The 23,464-nt window shown below is 51.8% G+C and overlaps 1 protein-coding gene across 3 annotated transcripts in view; it reads left to right on the top strand.

The window, feature by feature from the left end:
• Nucleotides 1-23,464, top strand: part of Fbln1 (fibulin 1) — a 79,759-nt gene that overhangs the window by 14,281 nt on the left and 42,014 nt on the right. For all 3 annotated transcript variants that reach the window (XM_021183251.3, XM_085831564.1, XM_021183252.2), the window contains exons 2-13: nt 944-1,049; nt 3,289-3,424; nt 6,361-6,532; nt 8,634-8,690; nt 9,874-9,975; nt 10,491-10,628; nt 11,596-11,733; nt 16,565-16,708; nt 17,427-17,555; nt 18,249-18,374; nt 19,583-19,702; nt 21,477-21,608. In XM_021183251.3, the coding sequence (XP_021038910.1) occupies nt 944-1,049; nt 3,289-3,424; nt 6,361-6,532; nt 8,634-8,690; nt 9,874-9,975; nt 10,491-10,628; nt 11,596-11,733; nt 16,565-16,708; nt 17,427-17,555; nt 18,249-18,374; nt 19,583-19,702; nt 21,477-21,608 (1,500 nt within the window). The remainder of the gene's footprint in view (nt 1-943; nt 1,050-3,288; nt 3,425-6,360; nt 6,533-8,633; nt 8,691-9,873; nt 9,976-10,490; nt 10,629-11,595; nt 11,734-16,564; nt 16,709-17,426; nt 17,556-18,248; nt 18,375-19,582; nt 19,703-21,476; nt 21,609-23,464) is intronic.

The following is a 23,464-nucleotide window of genomic DNA, read 5'->3' as shown; positions in this document are numbered from 1 at the left end:
AAGGGTGTTGGGAACTGAACTCAAGTCCTCTGCAAGAGCCTCATGGGCTCTTAACCTCTGAGCCATCTCTCAAGCTCCCATGGTGTCTCTAGAAGCTGAGTTTTGTATAGTGGTGACAAGCAGTGGCCGTCTACAACCAACACTCCCAGCGATGTTTCCTGTCCTGTAAGACCCTTGGGCTGAGAGCAAACCTTTGGGGTTTCATGGGGATCTTCTACCTGCCAATAGCAGAGGGGATGCAGCCTAGTGAGGCCAAAGACCTGGGCTGAGATGAGGGCTTCAGTTTCTGGCTGCATCCTTTGCTGAGGGCTTGTGTTTGCTGCTTGGTAGGACAGCTGTGACTTCCGAGCCCGGCATTGTGCCAGGCTAGCACTGACCTCACCTCTTTGGTCGCTGTTTCTACAAAAGACTGTTATGCCTAAGGGCGGGACTATCAGCAGCCTTAGTTTTCCCTGGCTGTATGCTGAGGGTGGAAACCCCTTAATAGCTTGTTACAAACACCAAATCGAAACCTGGATGTGGTGGGTTTACCACTGTTGGAGACTTTTCTTCCTGCCTTCCCCTCTGGAGGAGTCAGACCATGATCATCCCGTGAGTGCTAGGTTGATGGTGCCCCTACCATGCATCTGTCTTCAGAACTCTCCTTTGTTGTCTGGACCAGGAACCCTGGGGCTTGGTCTGTATGCTCAAGTCTCTGCACTGAGCTTGCTGCGTTCAGAACTGGCCCAGGCCTTTGTGGAAGGAATAGGGTAGACGGTTCCAGCTGAGAGTGGTAAGCATGCTCATTACAGGTTACAAAGTGATTTAAGAGTGTTCTGTGAGTACTCCCTGCTCTTCCAGACTTGGCCTGGTGTTGTAGTTGGGGCTGTAAGAAGCAGGCATGGCTGCGGGTGGAGGGATACCCAGCGGGGTCACCCATCAGCACGTTCTCTTCCCTACACAGTGAATGCAGACATCTCCATGGAGGCTTGCTGCACAGATGGAAATCAGATGGCTAACCAGCACAGGGACTGCTCACTGCCGTATACCTCAGAACCCAAGGAGTGCAGGTATGTGTGCTGTTACCACTGTCCAACATCACATGCCCTTCTGCAAGCGGGAGAAAGGACAGTGTGCGCCAGATGTCCGAGATGGGACCTTCCTCCCTCTACTTCTAAGCCCTGCGCCCAGAGCTTGGCTCATGGCCCTGGGCTGCCCAGTGCTCTCACCGGGGCATCTGTTGCCTTCCCCAGCCTGAAAAGTAAAACCATCCAGATGTGCAGTCAGGTCTGCCACAGCTTTCTAACTCTGGGCAAGTCATTTCCCCGGGTAAAAGGAAGGTTTGTTGTACGTAGAGCGTCAGATGAGACCTCGTGACTTGAAGGAACCTGCCCGCAGATCCCCAAGAACACAAACAATTCATTCAATACGCAGCTTCAGCATATCTTGTACTCTCTCTCTCTCTCTCTCTCTCTAGATGAAACCAGGTTACCAGGTTACTCACAAAGTTTGGGGAATGTAAAACCTTAGAGTAGATTATGATAATAGAGTATGACGGTTATCATAAAGAAATTATCAGATTTTTCCACAGTCACATGTGGAGTGTGGGAGTTGCATCCAGGGAGGGAGCAGCCAACGCGGATGCTCAGGGGCAGGCTGTGCAGGTTCTTGGGGCAGCAGCAAGGCATCCAGAGAGGGTCCAAACAGAGATGACCAGCAGGCAGAAAGACACAGAGCTGAAGGGAGGTGGGGGTAGGGGTGCTCTCCATTGTTCCTAGTAGTGTGGCTATTAAAGCAGGAGCAGGGTAAGAATCTGATGGAGGTTTTAGGCATTAATTGCGTGCCAGCACATCTGTCCAGACTTGTCTTTAAAAGGGCAGTTGACATGAGGGAGATTAACAGGCCATTTGGAAGACTCTAGGAGATATGTAGGTGGCTTGGAACTGGGCAGTAGCCTGGGATAGAGGGAAGGGTCTGGCTGGGGAGGTAAGCGGAGGCAGAGAGACAAGTTGTCAGTCCTGGGAGTAGGGTGGGATCCAGAGGGGTGTCGGCAATGGCTTAGGGGTTCAGTTTGTCTAGCTGGGTAGATGAGTGAGGGATGCCGTTGGGAGAAGGCTGAGGAGGGGTGGGGGTGGGGGTGGGGTAGAATCAGGCTAGGTAATCCTTAAACACCCAGAAACCCAAATGGGCTGTTGGTCCTGCTAGGAGTGTAGAGAGGCCAGCTAGAGAGAGAATCTCAGTGCTGCTCAGAGCAGACCTGGGGTACGAGGGGGCCAACCCCAGCACCCTGGGGTCCCGTTCTAGGTACCCAGCGAATCCTCTCCCCAAAGCCTCATGAGGGCAGCAGCGCCCCACCCCTCACCAGGTTCAGACAGCGCTCAGAGGAAGAGGGTTTGGGACAGGTAAGATTGGGTGACCCTAGACTGGTTGAAGCAGTGGTGCATTAGGCCGTCTACTCAGTCTCCTTTAGTGAAATACCTCTTGCCTGCACGTCCAATGAAGCAGGTGTGAAATTCATGTCACTGTGTAGTCACACCCATCCCGGATCTGGAGAGACATGGGAAGCCGGGTTCACACATCTAAGCCCTGGGTAGAGGAAAGGCTAGCTGGGCCTCTGTCCTTAGGCATAGGCAAAGGACATAGCGTGGGGAGGCAGGGAAGCCTGTCTTTGTTCTGTCTGTACTCCTGCAAACAGTACGGGTTAGGTTCCTTCCTGTTTCTGCCCTTGCTGACTCTGCCTTTAGGTCACTTAGGTCTGGATGAGAGCCATGTTTGACATCCTTCCGTCTCTGTTGTCTGCCGGGCTGGCTTTCTGGCCTCTGAGATGTCACAAAATGTGTTTGAGTCTGAGGCATAGACTCTGGCAGGCTCAGGTCCTGTTTACTGAAGAGCTTTTCGTAGCCAGTCCTGTGGGTGGCAGGAGGCTGGCATCATGGTTGCTACTGTCTTCCAGTCTAGTCCTTTCACAAACGGTGTCAAAAGACTCTCTGAAACTTCCCCTCTGAAGGCTGAAGAGAATGAGCTAGGTGGAAGGAGGGGAGGACGGGGCCTGCAGCCCGCTTTGTTCCTTCATAGGTGAGGATGTTCTGTAACTAGTCTTGGCAAAAGGCCGAGTTGGGGGTCTCCTGGCTCCCACCCCGGACACCATTCTGCATTTGCTCTCTCTAACCAAACACCTGCTAAGTCCTACTGTGCGTCTCTCTCCTTGTGGGGGGCTGGGATGTGGGGGATACTCCATAGGACATCACTCCTCTCCTTGAGCCTTTATTCTGAGCTCAGCTTCACCAAGGAGTCCTGTTCTGCCCACAGGATGGTCCAGGAGCAATGCTGTCACAACCAACTGGAAGAGCTGCACTGTGCTACGGGCATCAACCTGGCCAGCGAGCCAGACGGCTGCGCCTCGCTCCACAGCTACAACAGTAGCCTTGAGACCATCTTCATAAAGGTGAGTAAGGCCACCAAGGCCATCATTCTCCCTGTGACCACTCAGGTACCCTTCCCCTCTCATTCAGACAGTATGCCTTACCAGCCAGACTTCCAGATAAGACTGGGTAAGATGAGGACAAGCCAGCTCCACCCTGGGGAAACAGGAAGAGCCTGAGTCTGTCTTCAGGCAGAAGGCAGAGCAGGGGTTCTCTGGACCCATCAAAATCCTCTCAGTTCAGGGCAGGCATTTCCCTATTGCCCAAGAGCCCTGTACTGGCTATTTTTGTGTCAACTTGACACAGCTGGAGTTATCACAGAGAAAGGAGCTTCAGTTGAGAAAATGCCTCCATGAGATCCAACTGTAAGGCATTTTCTCAATTAGTGATCAAGGGGGAGAGGCCCCTTGTGGGTGGGACCATCTCTGGGCTGGCAGTCTTGGGTTCTATAAGAGAGTAGGCTGAGCAAGCCAGGGGAGGCAAGCCAGTAAAGAACATCCCTCCATGGCTTCTGCATCAGCTCCTGCTTTCTGACCTGCTTGAGTTCCAGTCCTGACTTCCTTTGGTGATGAACAGCAGTATGGAAGTGTAAGCCGAATAAACCCTTTCCTCCCCAACTTGCTTCTTGGTCATGATGTTTGTGCAGGAATAGAAACCCTGACTAAGACAAGCCCCATGCTTCTCCGCTCCTCAGGTTAACTGAGGCTCTGAGCTCACACCAGACCCACACTACGGCCTCTAATAACATGGGATTCTGTAACCACACACTACAGGAAGACATTGGAGTCCGGAGGGGCCCACGCTCCAGTGGCCTCTCTTTGTCGAGGACTCAGAGGGGATTCTCCATAGAACATAATCAGAATAAGTAGTGGGATTTCTTTTCCCGACTGTTCCTGGGGCCCCAGGGCCTGGTCAGGTTGCAGGGCTTGTGTTAGCTATGGAAGGCTTGTGTGTGTGTGTGCATGGGAGCTGACTATGGCACCTCTAGGCTTGAACACAAATAGACCAATGGTCAGGCCCTACCTGCCCAGGAAGAAAGCCAGTTGTCCCCCTGAGTGATTTCCAGAGGCATTGATGACAGTTGCTTCTGGGGCAACACCCATCTCCCTCCCTCAGGAGGGTGGTAATGGAGCCAAGGAGTGAAAATCTGATTAGAGTCTGGATTCTGAGAGGGTGGGTAGGCACACGGACAGAGGCTGCTCATGGGTCCAGACTCTGCCTCAACAACCGTGGCCTACCACAGCCATCAGGCCTTTATGAGGGGTTGGGGAAGGCACTGACATGGGGAGTGTCTTAGTCAGGGTTTCTATTCCTGCACAAACACCAAGACCAAGAAACAAGTCGGGAAAGAAAGGGTTTATTCAGCTTACACTTCCACATTGGTGTTCATCACCAAAGGAAGCCAGGAGTGGAACTCAAGCAGGTCAGGAAGCAGAAGCTGATGCAGAGGCCATGGAGGGATGTGACTTACTGGCTTGCTTCCCCTGGCTTGCTCAGCTTGCTTTCTTATAGAACCCAGGACTACCAGCCCAGGGATGGCACCACCCACAAGGGGCCCTCCCACCTTGATCACTTTTGAGAAAATGCCCCACAGCTGGATCTCATGGAGGCGTTTCCTCAAGGGAGGCTCCTTTCTCTGTGATAACTCCAACTTGAGTCAAGTTGATACACAGAACCAGCCAGTACAGGGATCTAAGCAGGGCTAGAATTGGTGGCCTGGACTTTGGGCATTGAGTGACCACCTCCCAGGATAGGGCTGGCCTCTGCTTATGTTATATGCCTGGCAGAGAGCTCTGCCCCATCCCTAGACTTGAGGAAAGAGAGGTGTGAAATATTAGAACATTCTAGCAAGAGCGGGAGCAGATTCCCTGGCTGGCTTAATGAAGTCTGTTTCTGGAAAAGATTATTCACACCGCAGAGGAGGGTGAGATCACCAGGGCTTCTTGCGGCTGCAGAGTGGGTAGAAGGACATGGATGGAGAAGGCCCTCAGCCTCTGCAGGGACTGAAGCAAAGCCTCTTGCTGGAGGCTTTTGGTTTTTAGAAGGATTGACCTGGGACTTTTCCTGTGTACCCAGGATCTGGGTTGGAACACAGGTTTAACTTTTGGGATGTGAGGTCTCTGTGAAAATCAGTGACTGGGCCCCATGTCTTACTAGGGGCTTTGGGGCTCTTGTGCCCAACTCTTGGGCTTGAGAGTGTGCACCTATTTTTCCGGCAGGGAGATGAGACCTGGCAGACAGAGCAGGCCCTTGGAGCATTGGTCTGCCCCCTTCTCCTCAAGATGGCTGGGCTGGGCTGGGGGTTGTTGGTCAGGAAAGGGAGGTCCAGAGGGGCTTGTTGTCTTAGTTAGGATCTTATTGCTGTGAAGAGACACCATGACCACAGCAAGTCTTACAAAGGAAAGTATTTAGTTAGGGATGGCTTACAGTTCAGAGGTTTAGTCCAGAACACAGGCAGACATGGTCCTGGAGAAGTAGCTGAGATGGGGAGACAGCAGGAAGAGAGTGAGACACTGGGCCCAGCCTACGCATCTGAGACCTCAAAGCCCACCCATAGTGACACACTTCCTCCAACAAGGCCACATCTACTCCAACAAGGCCACATCTACTCCAACAATGCCACACCTCCTAATAACGCCATTCCCTACGGGTCTATGGGGCCCGTTTTCATTCACACCACCATAGCAGTCATGTGGGTAGGGAGGGAAATGCAGTCCTACTAGGTGCCAGGTCTTGTAGGTTTCTTTCCAAACAGACCTAGGAGGCTTGGAGGGGCCTGGCATGCTTTTCTATCTACTTCTGACATTTTGATAAATTACCCACACCAGCTGTTTTCTCTCTGTTCTGAGAACACAGACAAGAAAGAGGGTGTCAGAGATGTGCCCCTGAGGTTCTTTCGAGGTCCCAAGGGGCCACTTGTACAAACCCCTGACCCAGTCTGGAATCTTTCTGTTCATAGAGGTGCTGCCACTGTTGCATGCTGGGAAAGGCATCCCTGGCCCGAGACCAGACCTGTGAACCCATTGTCATGATAAGCTACCAGTGTGGGCTGGTGTTCCGTGCCTGCTGTGTGAAGGCACGGGAGAATTCAGACTTTGTCCAAGGCAACGGTGCAGACCTTCAGGACACAGGTAACTTCTCTCCGGGGACATGCATGTCTGTGACTTACCCTTCCTGTGGGTGTCACATTTCTGGATTCTACCAATCCCAGATTAACAATATTAGAGAAAGGGGGGCTGAGAGATGGCTCAGGGGGTAAAGTGCTTGGGGTGCAAACCTAAAAGCCTGAGTTTGGCTTCCCGGGACCCACATGCAAGCAAGGCAAAGCAGCATGCATCTTTAATCCAGGGCTTGGGATATAAAGTAGACGGGAGTGCCCCTAGAGCTCACTGGACTGCTAGTCTAGCTGAATCAGCAGCGAGCCTCAGCTCAGTGAGAAACCCCGTCTCAAAAAATAAGCCGAGAGCTGTAGAGGAAGACACTGGATGTTGATGTGTGCATGCATGCGTGTGACACCTGTACACACACATGTGTGCATGACACACACACTCAAAGAAAATGTTGGAGGAAAGATCTTGAATCTGTACCAGGTGTGTGCAGACATTTCTCTTGTCACTCCTTGAACAAAATAACAACTATCTACATAGCATTGATATCACATTAGGTATTAAAAGTAATCTAGAGATGATTTAAGGATTACAGGAGGCTATACATAGATAATGGACAGACACCATGGCATTCCATGTAAGAGACTTGAATGTCTATCGATTTTTAAAAATGAATTTATTTTTATTTTATATGTAGGGATGTTTTGTTTGCATTTATGTCTCTGCACCGCATGTGTGTGGTGTCTTCTGGAGCCAGAAACAGTCATGGGATCTTATGGAACTGTTGTTACAGATGGTTGTGAGCCACCCTATAGGTGCTGGGCTCAAACCTGGATCCTCTGCAGGAGCAGTGCATGCCTTTTAACTGCTGAGCCATCTCTCCACCTCCTGGTCTGTGGGTTTTAATGCCCTCCAGGGTCCCAAGACCTATCCCCATGGACACCAAAGAACAGCTGTGTAAAGAGAGCTGTGTGACTGGCCTTGGAGGGTTGGAGGGCAGGCCAAAGCTCCAGGGAGAAGCTGGCGTTACTGAACTCCGAAGGCCTTTGGCTGGCAGGAGGTTCTTCCCCCGTCTCCATCTCTTAGGGCCTCCAACTGCTTAAGTGAGGTTCACTTAACATCCGGGAGGGGCCATCTGCTCCTCTCAGAGTCCATTGATTTAAATACCACTCCACTGTCACCAAAGCTCCCTTCATAGTGACTTCCCGTCAAGTTGCCCTGTGAGGTTGACCATCACGGCTGTGAGACAGGAAGAGTGCCACGTGCTCTGCAGGAGGCTGGCTCCCTTGCAGACCTCACTTTGCCCTGGCAATTGGTGGGTGACTGCCCTTTGATCTGATCCTCTCGGGAAGGCCTTGATGTGTAAGGTCACATGACAAGCAGTAGCGAAGGGAGGACTTGGCCTTTTTGAGTCTTGGCCAGTGGGAGCCAGTGGCTGGGTGCATCTGTGTTCAGGTGGCAGGCTCATTGTCAGAGGGCTGTGGGACCACAGAAGCAGTTCTGTTGGCCAGCTCTACCTGCCCCCATTGACTACAGCCACCCGTGCTTGAAGCCCTGAGGGCCATGGCTCTGTGATAGAGGAATTTCTTGTTGTTTTTAATTTACATTTGTGAGTATGAGTGTTTCCTGCATGTATGTATACCGTGTGTCCTCCATGATCAGAAGAGTTCTCTTAGAGGACAGAGGAGGGAATTGGAGCCCAGGAACTGGAACTACCGGTGGCCGTGAGCCAAGTGTGGGAGCTAGGAACGGAACCCAGGTCCTCTGCAAGAAAGATGTGTTTTTAACCGCTGAGCCATCTCTCCAGCCCCCGACCGCCTGCTTCTTTCATCCGCTCACTTACACTGTGAGCTCCTGAGTCGTGCAGGAAGCCCTGAGAAGCTGCAGGCAATCCATGCACTATGCTTGCTGGGAATTTTACCTCATTCCCATCTCTCTTGAGCTTTAGACTCAACGACTACGATAACTCATTCAGGCTGTGTGTTGGGAGAGCTTACCTGCCCCTTTATGTGAGGGCACATTTCCCAAAGTTGAACGAGTGTGGTGTGCTTGGATGGGCCTCCTGTCCGGTCCAGACAGGAGGAGCAGGTGCTTGTGCCATCTTGTGTCATCTCTCTACCCCTAGCTAAGATTCCTGACGAGGAGGACCAAGAAGACCCGTACCTGAATGACCGCTGTCGAGGTGAGATGTTGGGATCTGTGGGAGGCCTTTGGTAGGTAGCTATGAAAGCCCAGGGGATAGCGTTGACTTCTGCTAAGACTCAGCTGGAAAGTCTGTTCTGTACTTCTGTTCTTGGGGCCCTCGGGGCTCCCTGTTTCTTCCACCCTTGAGTGCTCAGAGCCGGGGATCTGTCGGGGACAGTGGCTTATGGAGGCAGGACTGGTGTGAGCACTCCAGTGCCAGCAAGCTCCTGGACTCTGTGGGTGATGATACTTCTCCAAGGCTGCGATGCCCCAGGAGAGTAGCTATTTCTTATCTGTGTGTCCCTGGAGCCCCGCTTGTCCCTGTAGAGTCGTGGTCTCTTAGGAGACCTTTGCACTTAACGTTAGAATGACCACACAGCGCAGCTTTTTCTGATTAAATTCTTTTTCTTCAAGAACATTCTGGCGCATCTAACCTGACCATTCTGTTTCAGCTCCACCCAAAGGGTTCACTCTGCGACTGGGTGTTAGGTATGCAGGCAGCTTAATCACAAAGTGATAGAGCCAGCACACAGTGTCAACCTGCACTGAGGCCAGGAGGGAGGGGAGAGGGAGATAAGGAGTTCCCAGGAAGCTTGAAGTGAGCCCTCTCTGGGTGGCCACAGATGATTTCATCGAGAGTGACAGCCAGTGTGACAACTTAGGAGGATCCATTAGCCACCATTGCTGTAAGGCCTGCGTGCCCCTGGTAGCAGCTAGGCTGTGGCAAAAGAAGCACAGATCATCCCAGTGGGGTTACGCTCGAAGTATCCCGTGTGAGTCACAGGGGAGGTGCAAGGCAGGGAGAGGCTGTACCCACAATTGTCGCAGCACCGGACATGGGCCAGCTAGCAGGAATGGGCAGCTGGAAATCCTTGAGAGTTACATGGGCTCTGGTAGAGCCCTGCCTCCAGGTGGAGCCTGTTCCCCCCAGGCCTCTTGTTGACCACGAGCAGTATGCCTCCCCAGGTCCACTCTAACCACAGAGGCAACACAAGGTCCCTAACTTGTCAGACCTCTGCTGCCTTCAGAGGCCCCAGAGACGCCCAGAGCCGAGGCTTGGGAGTGTCCCAAGGACCACACGTGGCTGTGGCAAGGAGCCTGTTTTCTGTGTCCGTACATCCTGGAAGGGTCTCTGAAGGTCGCTCAGTCTGTTCACTAGCTCCCATGGTCTCTGGTTGCAGGTGGCGGGCCCTGTAAGCAGCAGTGCCGTGACACTGGGGACGAGGTGGTCTGCTCTTGCTTTGTGGGCTACCAGCTGCAGTCTGATGGTGTCTCCTGCGAAGGTAACATCTGAGAGCTAGCCCCTGTGCTTGGGAGCCTCTGCTGAGCAGGCCTGCGTGGCACAACCTTTGTTCCATTCCTGGAACACAGCTGGGACCTGTGTGCTGCCTGGACAAGGCTGTCTTCTAAAAGACTATAGATACCAGTGTGGGCAAAGGGCTGCATTGGGGTTCACCTGGGTTCAGGATCTGCTGTGAGGCCTTGGGGAGATCTTTCTTTCTGCCTTTCCCATTGTCTAAGAGATGGGGATGATGCATACGACCTCCTTTGTGGGAGTCTTGTAGACTCCATGATTCTAGGGTCTGGCCCTTACTCAGAGATCTGACACTTAACAGGGCTTGATTTGGTGTCTGCCCCTCTCCAGATGTGCCCACAGCAAGACTCAGCTCAGTTTGATTGGGCAACTTGATGAATGCAGGAAGCCAGATCCACCATGGCTTCTGGGACATTCCTTCTGCTCAAGCTTAAGGCTTGGTTGTTCTTGCTGGTTACTTCTGCATCGCCTTAATCTCTCTAGATATCAATGAATGCATCACAGGCAGCCATAACTGCCGGCTGGGAGAATCCTGCATCAATACAGTGGGCTCTTTCCGCTGCCAGCGGGACAGCAGCTGTGGGACTGGCTATGAGCTCACAGAGGATAATAACTGCAAAGGTACAGCTCACATCCAAACCTAAAACTCACCCCTTCCCCAGCTGTGGGTATGGCCTGGAGGGAAGGGCCCATTGGGCTCTGTGGTGCTGCCCCCATGTGGCTGCCTCAGGTACTGCAAGGAGGAGGGAGTCCACCTCCTTGCAAGTACACAAGAACAAATGAAGGAAGGTCTGTGATGAGCAGGTTTACTTCAATATGGTGCTGAGTTAGTGACACTAGCCCATTTGACTTAGCTCGGAGCCTGATCTTTGACAAACAAGGCAAGGGTCCTCGTTTGTGTTTCCGTACAAACAGAACCAACCCAGATGAAGTTGAAGATGCTTGCTAGCGCAGGTCTTGTGTAAAAATATTGATCATTGAATTATACGGGGTGACCCAAGAGCCAGATGCCTTCTCTTGGCAGCCAAACCCTTGAGCAATCCCGCTGCCCCACCCTGCACTGCTGCCAGTCTGAGCCTCTGGACTCCAGAGCCTGGGAGCCAGGCCAGCTGAGTAGATACACTTGAACCTTTGACAGCCGTGAACTTCGAGACAGGGCAATCTATCTTGTCCTATCTTGATGTAACTGTTGTTAATATTTGGACTATTATGAAAACCTCGAGATAAAAAGAATTAAAAGTCTGTGTTTATTGTCGCTAAGATAATTGCTGTATGATCTAATCCAAACATACACTTCTCAATGAATGGTATACCTGCCAGGAAAACGCCTAAGCGATTTGTTAAATAGCAAAAAGCTTGCCTCATAAGTCAGGGAGGGGGAGTGTTTTTTTAAGACTTTAGCAATTTTTACACAGTTTGGCTCGCCGCGGGCCTTTTCGTAACACCCTCTCTGTTGAAATATTTTGGGGTTATAGTCTGAGAAATGAGCCTTTTTTTTTTTTAAAGTACTTTCTTGTGATGTTAAAGTATTGTGACACTCTTCTGGCTGGACTCTTGCTAACAATCTCCTTTTTTTACGATGCACCAGATATTGACGAATGTGAGACTGGTATTCATAACTGCCCCCCCGATTTTATCTGTCAGAATACTCTGGGATCCTTCCGTTGCAGACCGAAGCTGCAGTGCAAGAGCGGCTTCATACAGGATGCTCTAGGCAACTGCATTGGTAAGACACGCTGCCGTGAGCGGGGTTAGTGCGAGCATGCTACAGTCAGCCCAGATCAGGGATGGCAAACTTCCTTCATGGGCAAAAAGCAAATGTCATAGGCATTGTGAGCCATGTGGCCACAGTGACTCATCCTGGCCAGGTACAGTCCAAAGGGCACAGCGTGTAGACCCAGGTGGTGGGGCTGTGTCTCAATAAAACTTTATTTATAAAACTACTGGCGATCAGGGTTAGGTCTAAGGCCTGTGCTTTGGATGAAGGGGTGTGGGTTTCAGAGTCAGAGACTATTAGATTTGAACTTGTTGTGCCAAGGTTCATTTCCTTCATTGGAGCCTCTGGTGTTTCCCCTATAAGATGGGAGTGACTGTAGCATCTGGCTGAGAGGCTGAGAACAAGGACCTCAGCGGTGGCTTGTGATAGGATGGGTACAAGAGAAGCATCCTTTGACGTGTGGTTGCTCCCAGCCACAGCCACTTAGACCTTCGGAAATTGTTTCACAGAAAAATGGTTGACTTCGTAGAGACAGACTAGAGTGGCGTGCTGTGGAGACAGTTTCAATCTGGCAGAGGATAAGACCTCAAAGATGCGTGGGTTGAGAGCCGAATGGACCAGTGTATAAAGGAGCTGTGATCTCGGTGTGATAATAAGAGTCCAGAGAAAGGCTGATCAGGGAAGAGGGCTACCTGCCTCTCTCTTCTGTTGTCTTTGTGCTGCACAGGGGCACCGCCTAGCTGTTAGCATTTGAAGTCTTACCTGCTTTGTAGGCAGGAACTTCTAAACCTTTGCTTTGAGGTCAGAGTCCCTTCTCAACAGCTGCAGGTCTGCTGGTTGCAACCCCTCTCTCCTTTCAAAGGGAAACACTAGGCACTGCTGTGCAAGTTCCTATCTTATCTCTCCCCAGACCCTTACCTAGCGTTGCCTCTGTCTTTCCTTTGAGACGGGATTGAAAGTTTACAGGTAGAACCTTTTAGGCCAGGAGTTTCACACAAGCCCCTCCCCATCCAGCCTGGGTCTTAGCTAGTGGAGCAGTGTCTGAGCTGTGAGTTGGCCCTTGGCCAGCCTCCTGAAGTCAGACTGTCATCGCTCCACACTCGTGCAGTAAGCAGGGTGGCTGTGACACCCCCTGGAGCAGGGAGGAAAGGGGGCCCTGCTGAGACTTGCAGCCTCCTCAGGGAGCTCAAACAGCTGAGGACGGAAACCCTGACTCATGGCAGGATTGGCCCTGCTCGCCTCTGTGAGAAAACCTTTGCAGGTCTTGGCATGCCCTAGGTTTTCCTCCACAGAGTGCAAGGCCATCGAGAGCCATCCCTCTGCACCCTCAACCCCCACCAGATCAGATAGAAGCCCTGGGAGAGTCCAGGATATTGGTCAGATCCCAGCCTAATGGCATATACCTCTTTTGTCACCTCTGTGTAGGACCACAGTGACATCAAGGACTAGAGATGTTCAGTGCAGAGGCCCCCTAACTTGACATGGGGAGAGGTACCCCTTTGTACTTACTGGTCACAGCCAAGTTAATTCCTTCTAGAAGTAACTTCTTTTATGGTAAAAAAAAAAGCCACACATAACTGATTATAGATGAGGAAAACCTAGGACAAAAAATAACGCCCAGCCTGCCGGGCCAGCCTCTGGGTGAGCGGGGCCGCCCTTCTGGGCATTGCTCTCTTAGTTTGTTTTTTCATGGAAACAGGACCGGACTGTTCTACCACTTGGTTTTTCCCTCTTGACAATGCGTTTAGAATTCTTTCTGTGTCAGCATTTTTATTCCTGTCTAAAATAATAACATCATCAGCAGAAAGAGCTATCAGAAGACAGACAGAGTAAGGAGAGAAGAGAAGAGCCAGGCACCGTGCAGCACCCCTGTCATCCCTGCAGAGGTTGAGGCAGGAGGGATACAATGAGTTGAAGGCTAGCCTGGGCTCTATAGGAATTAAAGTCCAGCCTGGGCTACAGGTTGAGACCCAGTTTCAGAAAACCAAACAATATAAAACCCAAAGATGGGGGCCATCCAGGAGAAAGCTGCAGGCTGTCTTTTCTCCTCTCTATGTATCCAGGGCCTACACCCTACACACTTCTACCCATTTTTCCTTGATCTCCATCTATGGTGGGTGTCTTAGTTAGGGTTTCTATTCCTGCACAAACATCATGACCAAGAAGCAGTCGGGGAGGAGAGGATTTATTCGGCTTACACTTCCACATTGCTATTCATCACCAAAGGATGCAGAACTGGAACTCAAGCAGGTGAGGAAGCAGGAGCTGATGCAGAGGCCATGGAGGAATGTTTCTTACTGGCTTGCTTCCTCTGGCTTGCTCAGCTTGCTTTCTTATAGAACCCAAGTTTATATATACCAGCCCAGAGGGATGGCACCACCCACAATGGGCTGGGCCCTCCCACCCTTGATCACTAATTGAGAAAATGCCCCACATCTGGATCTCATGGAGGCATTTCATCAAGGGAGGTTCATTTCTCTGTGATAACTCCAGCTTGTGTCATGTTGATACAAAACTAGCCAGTACAGTGCGAGACAGTGACCCCAGAATCTACCATCCCCAAACTCCACTATATTCCCATCCCTGTGCAAGGAAGGATGAACCCTGCTCTGTCAGACTAGCACAGAAGACAAGAGGCTGGGCTGAGAAAGCTGAGGCCTTCTTCATACAAAATGTAAAGTTTTTTAGAACTTTTATGCTGATTCTTCAACACTATGAGGAAGTCTTTTCCGGGTTTTCTTTTCCTTCACTCTCTACCTCATGTTCCCTTTCTTCCTTCATTCCCTGGTGAAGAGGAGGGAAGGGGTCAAGGGCACTGTTTCCCACACACTAGCCCACAGGTGTGCTTCCCACATGCTGGCCCACAGGTGTCAGATTCTTTAAAGATCCTGAGGCCATCAAGGGCCCTAGTTGGTCTTAGAAGTGCTTTGTAAGACAAAGTGAGCTGAGAGTGACAGCCGGAGAACCTGCACTTGTGCCATGGGAATCCCATGAGGGAAAGCATGTAGCGTGTCCCCAAACCTGCCTCTGGCCTCATCTATTCATCTTTTGTTGATCCACTTTCGATTTCATTCATTCATCACCTGACTTTCCTGGAGCTGAGACGAGGGGCTCTCTTTCCCCACACAGTCTCAAGGGATACCAGTGTTTGGATCCTGTCTTAGTCAGGGTTTCTATTCCTGCACAAACACCATGACCAAGAAGCAAGTTGGGGAGGAAAGGGTCTATTCAGCTTACACTTCCACATTGCTGTTGATTCCAAAGAAAGTCAGGACTGGAACTCAAGCAGGTCAGGAAGCAGGAGCTGATGCAGAGGCTATGGAGGGATGTTTCTTACTGGCTTTCTTCCCCTGGCTTGCTTAGCTTGCTTTCTTATAGACCCCAAGACTACCAGCCCAGGGATGGCACCACCCACAAGGGGCCCTCCCACCCTTGATCTCTAATTGAGAAAATGCCCCACAGCTGGATCTCATGGAGGCATTTCCTCAAAGGAGGCTCCTTTTCTCTGTGATAACTCCAGCTTGTCAAGTTGACACACAAAACCAGCCAGTACGGATACAGTTTGGGAAATCACATTAGACGTGAGCACTCAAGGCTGAGGGGGTCACTCTCCACCGACCACAGACAGGAGTTGCCAGGCTTTGCGTAAAGGAATAGATAATGCCCATCAACCTTCAGGCCATCTGGTTTCTATCGTAATCATCAGGCTTCCGTAATGGTAATGCCCAAAACAGCTGTAGGCCACAAGTGAGACAGCAGGACTGGCTGACTGCCAATAAAACTTTATTTACAAGAATAAGCAGCGGGCCAGATTTGGCTAGAGGGATCTTGAGGAAGGAGACTGGGCTGTTTTGCCTTCTTCACCCTTGTGAGCCTGAGGCGTGGCTTGCTCTCTCCAGATCCTGGGTTCCTAGTGTCGCACACAGACAGTAATGCAGCCTCTGCCACCTGCAGGCTGCCTGTTGCAGCCCTTCCTGCTGTCCCCAGCTCCAGTGTGCCTTGTGCGTGTGACTTTAGGAAGATCCTGATGTTGACTTTCTGAGACGTGGGTCTTTTTGGCAATGCCTCAGGATCTTTAAAGAATCTGACACCTGTGGGCAAGCTCCAGTGTGCCTTGTGCGTGTGACTTTAGGAAGATCCTGATGTTGACTTTCTGAGACGTGGGTCTTTTTGGCAATGCCTTAGGAAGAGGTTTGGTTTTGGCATAGAGTTGGAGCATAAAGAGCCAACAGATGTGCAGCCCAGTGTTCCTTGGTACTGGTACATGTTTGCGTGTGTCCATCAATGGTAAATGGCCAGTGGTCCCTGTACTAGAGTTTGTGTCCTCGCAAGGTCGGAAACCCCGTATGGGTGTTCTGAGTGGCCTGAGTCAGATGGATGGGGATACAGGAAGGAGTTTCCATGGAGATGGTGGGGCCCTGGCTGGTCCAGGAGCTATATTACTGGGGCTTCCAAGGACTGGCTTGGTGAAGTAGACAGGGGCCACCCATCCACCAGAGGAGCCTAGGGTCTCTCAGGCTGGTACAGAGGGATGGGTAGTTCTGTCTCCCTGGCACCACACTCAGGGTAGGGCCTTATCTACCTGTGTGGGTGAGATGCATACAGGAAAGCCAGGCCAGCAGGTGATGCAGAAGATGGAGTAGTTGTGTTTGGAAGCAGGGGGAGAGGACAGGAAGGGACCTGAGGCTGCCCTGGGTGTCTTGTAGGGTGAAGGGGTCAGGGCCTGTTGTTTTGTGACTTTACTGAGAGAAGGAAAAGGCTCTTTGAGGGAGTTCAGTGGCTGCATTTGTGGGTAGTCTTTGTGTCTAACCATGCCATATCTTGTCTCTTTTCTCTGTAGATATCAATGAGTGTTTAAGTATCAGTGCCCCATGCCCTGTGGGGCAGACATGCATCAATACAGAGGGCTCCTACACATGCCAGAAGAATGTGCCCAACTGTGGCCGTGGTTATCATCTCAATGAAGAGGGGACCCGCTGTGTTGGTTGGTATCTCATACACATGCCTGCATGCACACACATACACACACACACACACACACACACGCTCCAAAACACATGTCTGAAATTTGACTTTCTGTCTATTTCCAGCACATTCCTTCTCTTCTCTAGAAGGGAGAGTTGGTCTTCAAAGTGAAGATGTTCTGCCTATCTATCTATTCCCTTAACCCCTCCCCAGGCGCAGGCCTTTGCTGTCTCACTCGCCTGCCCTATTACAGTAACACACCGGCGCTTCTAGCCTTGCCTTCAGTTTGCCCAGTGTTCTCAGGCTACCTGGTCATAGCCTATCTGTGACCAAGGACGGACACTCACAATTCAATTCTTCTAAAGTGGTCACAGCTAATCTGGATGACACAGGTCTTGCTGCTCCCCAGAGGACAGAAAACCACGGGGTGGTATCTTGTTTAGACCCACTACATGCCTGCTCTTGAGTAGGCCAGGGGAGTCAACCAGCCCAGATCCCTGCTAGGAAAAGGACCATCTTCCCTGCAACCCCCAGGCCATCTCAGCATCTCCCCCACAGCCCTGGGAACTTCCTGCCTCACTGGAGATCAGTGCTGGCCTCTTGGAGGGTTGACTACTGTTCCAGATTGGGCCCGGGACATAGTGGGTTCTCTCTGAAGGTTAGGTTGCTGCTCTCAGTGGACAGCTTGGTGTGCACACTAAAAGGCTTTCAGCATGTCTTCCTTTCTTCTTCACAAGATGTGGATGAGTGCTCCCCACCCGCGGAGCCCTGTGGGAAGGGACACCACTGCCTGAACTCCCCCGGCAGCTTCCGCTGCGAGTGCAAGGCTGGCTTCTATTTTGATGGCATCAGCAGGACCTGCGTGGGTATGTGATATCTCTCAGACCCAAGGGATCCTGGCTGGGTAACACCATTGAGGGGACAACTCTGTGGCATCTAGGGTGACCATGTCCATCCCATCCTCGTCTCAGGAGGTTCCAAGCATAGGCAGGCGCGGATGGAAGACCATCAGTCAGAATACATTATCCAACTGTAGCTCTGCTGCCACCTTGGCCTCTGACCTCCAGCAGGGCTTTAGCCTGCTTCCGTGCAGAATGGGTGTTCTGTTTGACCCCAGCCTCAAAGGGTTTCCAAGTCCACAAGATGTTAGTGATTTCTCAGATTTGCTGCAGACCTGTAGGGCCCAAGGGCTTGGGAGGCACAGCTCCCAAAGGTAGTCAGAACAAAAGGTGGCCAGGTGTGTTGGTATCAGACCCTACCCAGCGAGCATTTGCTGAGACCAAACCAGGATACTCAGTGGTGGCAAGAACTGCCCCTTGCTTCCAACAGATCCCCTTAGACTCCTTTTGGGTGGGGCAAGGCTGGCAGAAGGGCACCTGTCCAGCTTCACCACATTTGTCAGAGCACAGGGCTTCACATAGACTGTTAGGAGAGGCCTCAGCTCTTCTACCTGAGACATGAAGGGAGTTATGGGTAGAGGACCTTGAACTGCAGCCATTGGCAGAAGGGTGGGACCGCTCCAGTGGACACGCTCTGAGCTGACTGCCCCTCGGTTTCAGATATCAATGAGTGCCAGCGCTATCCTGGGCGCCTGTGTGGCCACAAGTGTGAGAACACGCCAGGCTCCTTCCACTGCAGCTGCTCCGCCGGCTTCCGGCTGTCTGTGGACGGCAGGACTTGTGAAGGTGAGGCTGGGGTCACAGAGGAGGCCAGCCATATTTCTCCTCTGTTCATAAACTCATTTGGGGTTTCCTAGGCAGGTGTTTTAAAGACGCTAGAATCCCCACCCTAGGGATATGACTGTAAGTCAGGGCCAGCCATGCTGAAACTTGGCCAGTATCCCTGGCAGGGCCTGGTCAGTCATTTGAGTTCATGAGACTTTCTGTGCACAGATAACAGAGTGTCTTGTAGTATCAGCTGTGATTATAATTTCTGGCTGTGCTTAGGCATCTGAGCCTTGTGCTTGCGTAATTCAGAGGATACGGTGCTGAGGCCTGGCCGGCCTTGGCTCTGCTATGGATAATTAAGCACATGCACTGTGGGTGTGGCAAGACGTGGTTCCAGTGTCAGGGGGTTTGTCTATGATGTGATAGAAAACCACGCTGAACGTAGATTGAGTAGGTAACCTGGCCAGGCATGTGGGGGCTACAGATAGGAATCACTGACTAAGAAGCTATCCCTCCTATCCTCAGAGACAGTAGTAAATGAATGTAAGAAGACAAGATTTTTCTCTCCCAGATGCGTGGTGACTGTTTTAAATCTTTCTGGCCAGTCTGTAGAGAGTACCTTACTTTGCTGTGGAAGCACAAAAGCAGCCATGGGTCCCAGCCCTCAGTGTTTGTAGCTCTGTGCCAATAAAACTTTATTTACAAAAACAAGTGGTGGGCCAAACCTGTCTAGGAGCTTGCTCTAGGTGAAGAGAATGGGTGATCAATAGCTGGGTTGCTGAGTAGCTCCTAAGTCCAGAGATTTTAGGAGTACCAGGGCTACCATCCCACCTACGTCCCCGTGGTCTTGGAGATGAAGTGGGGAGGGCAGGAACACTTTCCACTGAAAGCTAGAAGGGACTGGTCCTGGTGGGTGGGACTCTAGATATGCCATGGTGCTGAGCCTGTGCCCTGTGGTGACCAGATTGAACAGAACCAAGCCTGGAAGCTGTTGCTGCCTTCTTACCAGGAGATAGTGTGACTTCACGGAGGCAGTAGCGGGCGTGGAGAGACTTCATATTTCTCAGCTACGGTGGGCTAGAGTGGAGGTCCCTCTCTCTGAGCATCTCAGTCTTGCAACTTCAACAGGGAGGTGATGAAGAAGTATTCTGCTCAGTGTGTTCTCAGTCAAGCTGCCATGGAGGCAGGGACCTGACCCCGCCTCCCGGGAACCTCTTCTCTTCTAGATGTGAACGAGTGTCTCAACAGCCCTTGCAGCCAGGAGTGCGCTAATGTCTATGGCTCCTACCAGTGCTATTGCCGACGAGGTTACCAGCTCAGTGACGTGGATGGGGTCACCTGCGAAGGTGAGGGCACCCTGTGTTTTGTGGGGCGCACCCTGACCTTGCTACCGAACAGTAGCATTTCAGAATCCGTGGCGGGGAGAGCCTACCAGGATTTCCCCACCTGGCGAGGTTCTCATTTGCTCCCACGGAGGCTGGGCTGGCTCCTGGCTTTCCCTCTGAGAGAGCTTGAAGAGCTTCTACAGGGGGAGGGAGGGAGAGAGAGAGAGAGAAAGAGAGAGAGAGAGAGAGAGAGAGAGAGAGAGAGAGAGAGAGAGAGAGAAGGAGGAAAGCAAACAAGTCCATGGATTGCTCTTAAACGCATGGCTGCCATGCCTCAGTGTGCTGACACTCTGGGCCACAGAGCACAGGGCTCAGCATCATATGTGGCTGAGAGGTGAAGGGCAACCTGAGAGCCACCCAACCCCTGAGACACAACTCTGCACTGGCCTTGTGAGCTCCACCCTCACTAGGCCTGACTCTCATCTTCTCTGTCAAAGGCAATGCTCCCTCCTTGGACTGTTGGACAATCCAACCAGATGACAGTTCAGGAGTACCCAGGAGCATCAGGAGAAAATGTTACTGATGCTATCACAATGCTGTGTGTGTACATGTGGGAGTGCATGTGTGTGTGCCTGACTGCGTGTGTGTGTGTGTGTGTGTGTGTGTGTGCCTGACTGCGTGTGTGTGTGTGTACATGTGTGAGTGCATGTGTGTGTGCCTGACTGTGTGTGTGTGTGTACATGTGCGAGTGCATGTGTGTGTGCCTGACTGTGTGTGTGTACATGTGCGAATGCGTGTGTGTGTGTGCCTGACTGCATGTGTGTGTGTGTGTGTGTGTGCCTGACTGCGTGTGTGTACATGTGCAAGTGCATGTGTGTGTGCCTGACTGCGTGTGTGTGTACATGTGCGAGTGCATGTGTGTGTGCCTGACTGCGTGTGTGTGTGTGTGTACATGTGCAAGTGCATGTGTGTGTGCCTGACTGCGTGTGTGTGTGTGTGTACATGTGCAAGTGCATGTGTGTGTGCCTGACTGTGTGTGTGTGTGTACATGTGCAAGTGCATGTGTGTGTGCCTGACTGTGTGTGTGTGTGTACATGTGCGAGTGCATGTGTGTGTGCCTGACTGCGTGTGTGTGTGTGTGTGTGTGTGTGTGTGTGTGATGTGTGTAGGTGCTTAGGATCCAGCCTAGGGCCTTGCTCAGCAGATGCCATTCCACTGAGCTCTGACCCCAAACTTGAAGCTTTTTGGGTACCTGTGCAACTCCACAGTGCAAAGTTCTATACCCTGAGTCACACTCCAAACTCAAGTGCACTGAAAATACTGTCTAGCACTACCTTTAGCCTGTGTGTATAAAACGGATAGATTTGGGGCTTAGACTTGACCCCCATCTTCAGGATATCTTCTGGTCCCAAGCATTTCAGATAAGGGAGACTCAGCCTGGTTTTTCTTGTGATACGTGGTGAGTTTTGTTTGTTTGATTGGCTGGTTGGGTTGTTTTTGTTTTTTAGCAAATGGCTCTTCATTCCCTTTCTTTGTGCATACTTCACACCACAAACCTGCTAAATATCCCTAGACTAGTCCTACCCCATCCCTGGGCCTCAGTTTCTCCTTCTGTAATGATAGTCTCTGAGGCCACCCCAGCCTCAGGGACCCTGAACTCTCTTCTTGGCTTGCCTTCTGTGGCTGCCCTCCACAGCCCAGCCTGGCCACATAGGGCTACCCCTTGGTCCAGCTGTGGCTGTGACAGTGCACCAGATGTAGATGCTGAGGGAGAACTGTAACTGTGCTGTTGCAGATATTGATGAGTGTGCCCTGCCCACTGGAGGTCACATCTGCTCCTACCGCTGCATCAACATCCCCGGAAGCTTCCAGTGCAGCTGCCCCTCATCTGGCTACAGGCTAGCTCCCAATGGCCGCAACTGCCAAGGTGAGTGAGACAGATTCTCTGTGTTGGTGTCCAGGGGTATTACAAGTCCCACAGTGTCGAGGGAGAGATGTGCTTCTCAGATGTAGAGGCTGCACCACAAATGGAAATGTGTAGTCAGGAAGTAGGGAGAGGTGTTCTGGTCTCCCATGTGCAGCATCTAGCCTGTCCCTGGGGCTATCTGGGCTCTGTGAAGGTTCTGTTAGGTAGGAACACCCAAGCCCTCCTCCTGTTCTGTCCTTGTCAGCCCTTGGAAGAGTGACCAGGGACCCTGTCCTCAGCTTAGTCTAGTTGTGCAGCTTCTTACCCAGTCATTGGACAGACAAGCTATAAACCAAGTCTTGAGTCCTGGAAGTGAGCAGATGTCAGGTGTCTCTGCACCTGCAAGGGGCTGACTGTGGTCTGGTGTTGAGAACCCCGAGGTCGTTGTATTTGGGGACTCTGGTGGTTGTGAGTGTTTAGTGGGCTTGGGTCAGCTCTGGTATGGGCTCAGGGATGAAAGCTGGTAGTATCTGTCCATATCTGCTCCCTGTTTCTAAGAACTTTCTGGGATCCCCCTGCTTTGTGTGAGCCACGGTTTGGTTACTAAGAGTGCTGAGGACAAACTTGTGAACACATGATCCTATCTGTGCACCCTGGCTCACACCAGGAGCTGCCTGAGGAGATCAGCCTCTTCCTCACGGGTCCCCATGAGCTGGAGGTCCAGAGGCTCCAGAGACCCCCAGGTTCTGCACATGAAGATGGTCTTTAGTAACCCGTGTATACTGGGGGTACAGAGACCGACGGTGACCAGCCAAGCTAGCCAAGCGCTGAGCGCAAGATTTAGTGAAAGATACTGTCTTCGAGGGAGGGGGAGGATGTGGGGGGCAATAGATGCTTGATGCTCTACACATTCATGCATGTGCACCCACGTACACATACATGATTGCATGCATGCACCCATCCTCATACACACACACACACACACACACACACACACACACACACACGCATACAACCATCACCACCACCACCACCACCACCACCACCATCACCACCACCACCACCACCACCACCACCACCACCAACAGCAGCAGCAAAGAAGGTGGCCAGCCAAGGGCAGGGCCTGTGGCATTCTCTGAAAGGGACACATTCAGTTTCTCTGAGGTTGGACTGGACCTTCCCCCCCCCCGCCCACCCCCACAGTCCTGCTTTCTGCTCTCCTGTCCCAGCTTTCTCACCACAGCCTGAAGTCCTGCCCAGAAACAGCAAAAACACATTCTGGGCTGGTGAACCGAATGGCTCATTGGCTAAGGCTCTTGTTGCCAAGAGCCTGAGTTCAATCCCTGGGACCCACACGGTGGACAGAGTGAACAGGCTCTTTGCAAGTTGTCCTCTGAGCGCCACACACATGCTGTGGCACATGCCCACACTTACTCTCCAAATAAAAATGTAAGAACACCACAAGACCACATTCCTGAAGCCGTGCTCTCTGGGATTGGCGAGGGTTGCCTTTGCCAGTGGTAGTCAAACATATGACACTCTCAACAACTGCCTCCTAGGCTCAGTGATACCTCTGAACCCCAGCAGTTGGAATATCATAGAGGGGGATCCCCCATCTTGAGAGGCCCCAGGCCCTGTAGCAGGACCTCCAGGCCTAGTCCCCCTGCCTGGCCACTTTAGTCACTGCCCTGAGACCCAAGACGGATTGCCTGGTTCCTATAGGTCTTGTTTCCTCACCTGTGATGTGAGACCAGACCTTTCCTGCCCTATTAGATGGAACCAGTCACGCCTGAGGTCCAGGTGGCATTCCTTCAGAGAGCCATGGAAAGATGCTAGGTGGTTAGCTGGTGCCCACCTAATTGGGTTCAAAGCTTGGC

This window comes from Mus caroli, unplaced genomic scaffold (genome assembly GCF_978045245.1).
Source record: "Mus caroli unplaced genomic scaffold, Mus_caroli_1 scaffold_16, whole genome shotgun sequence".
Lineage (NCBI taxonomy): Eukaryota > Metazoa > Chordata > Mammalia > Rodentia > Muridae > Mus > Mus caroli.
The sequence above is the reverse complement of the archived record's forward strand: the minus strand, read 5'-3'. Positions and strand labels throughout refer to the sequence as shown.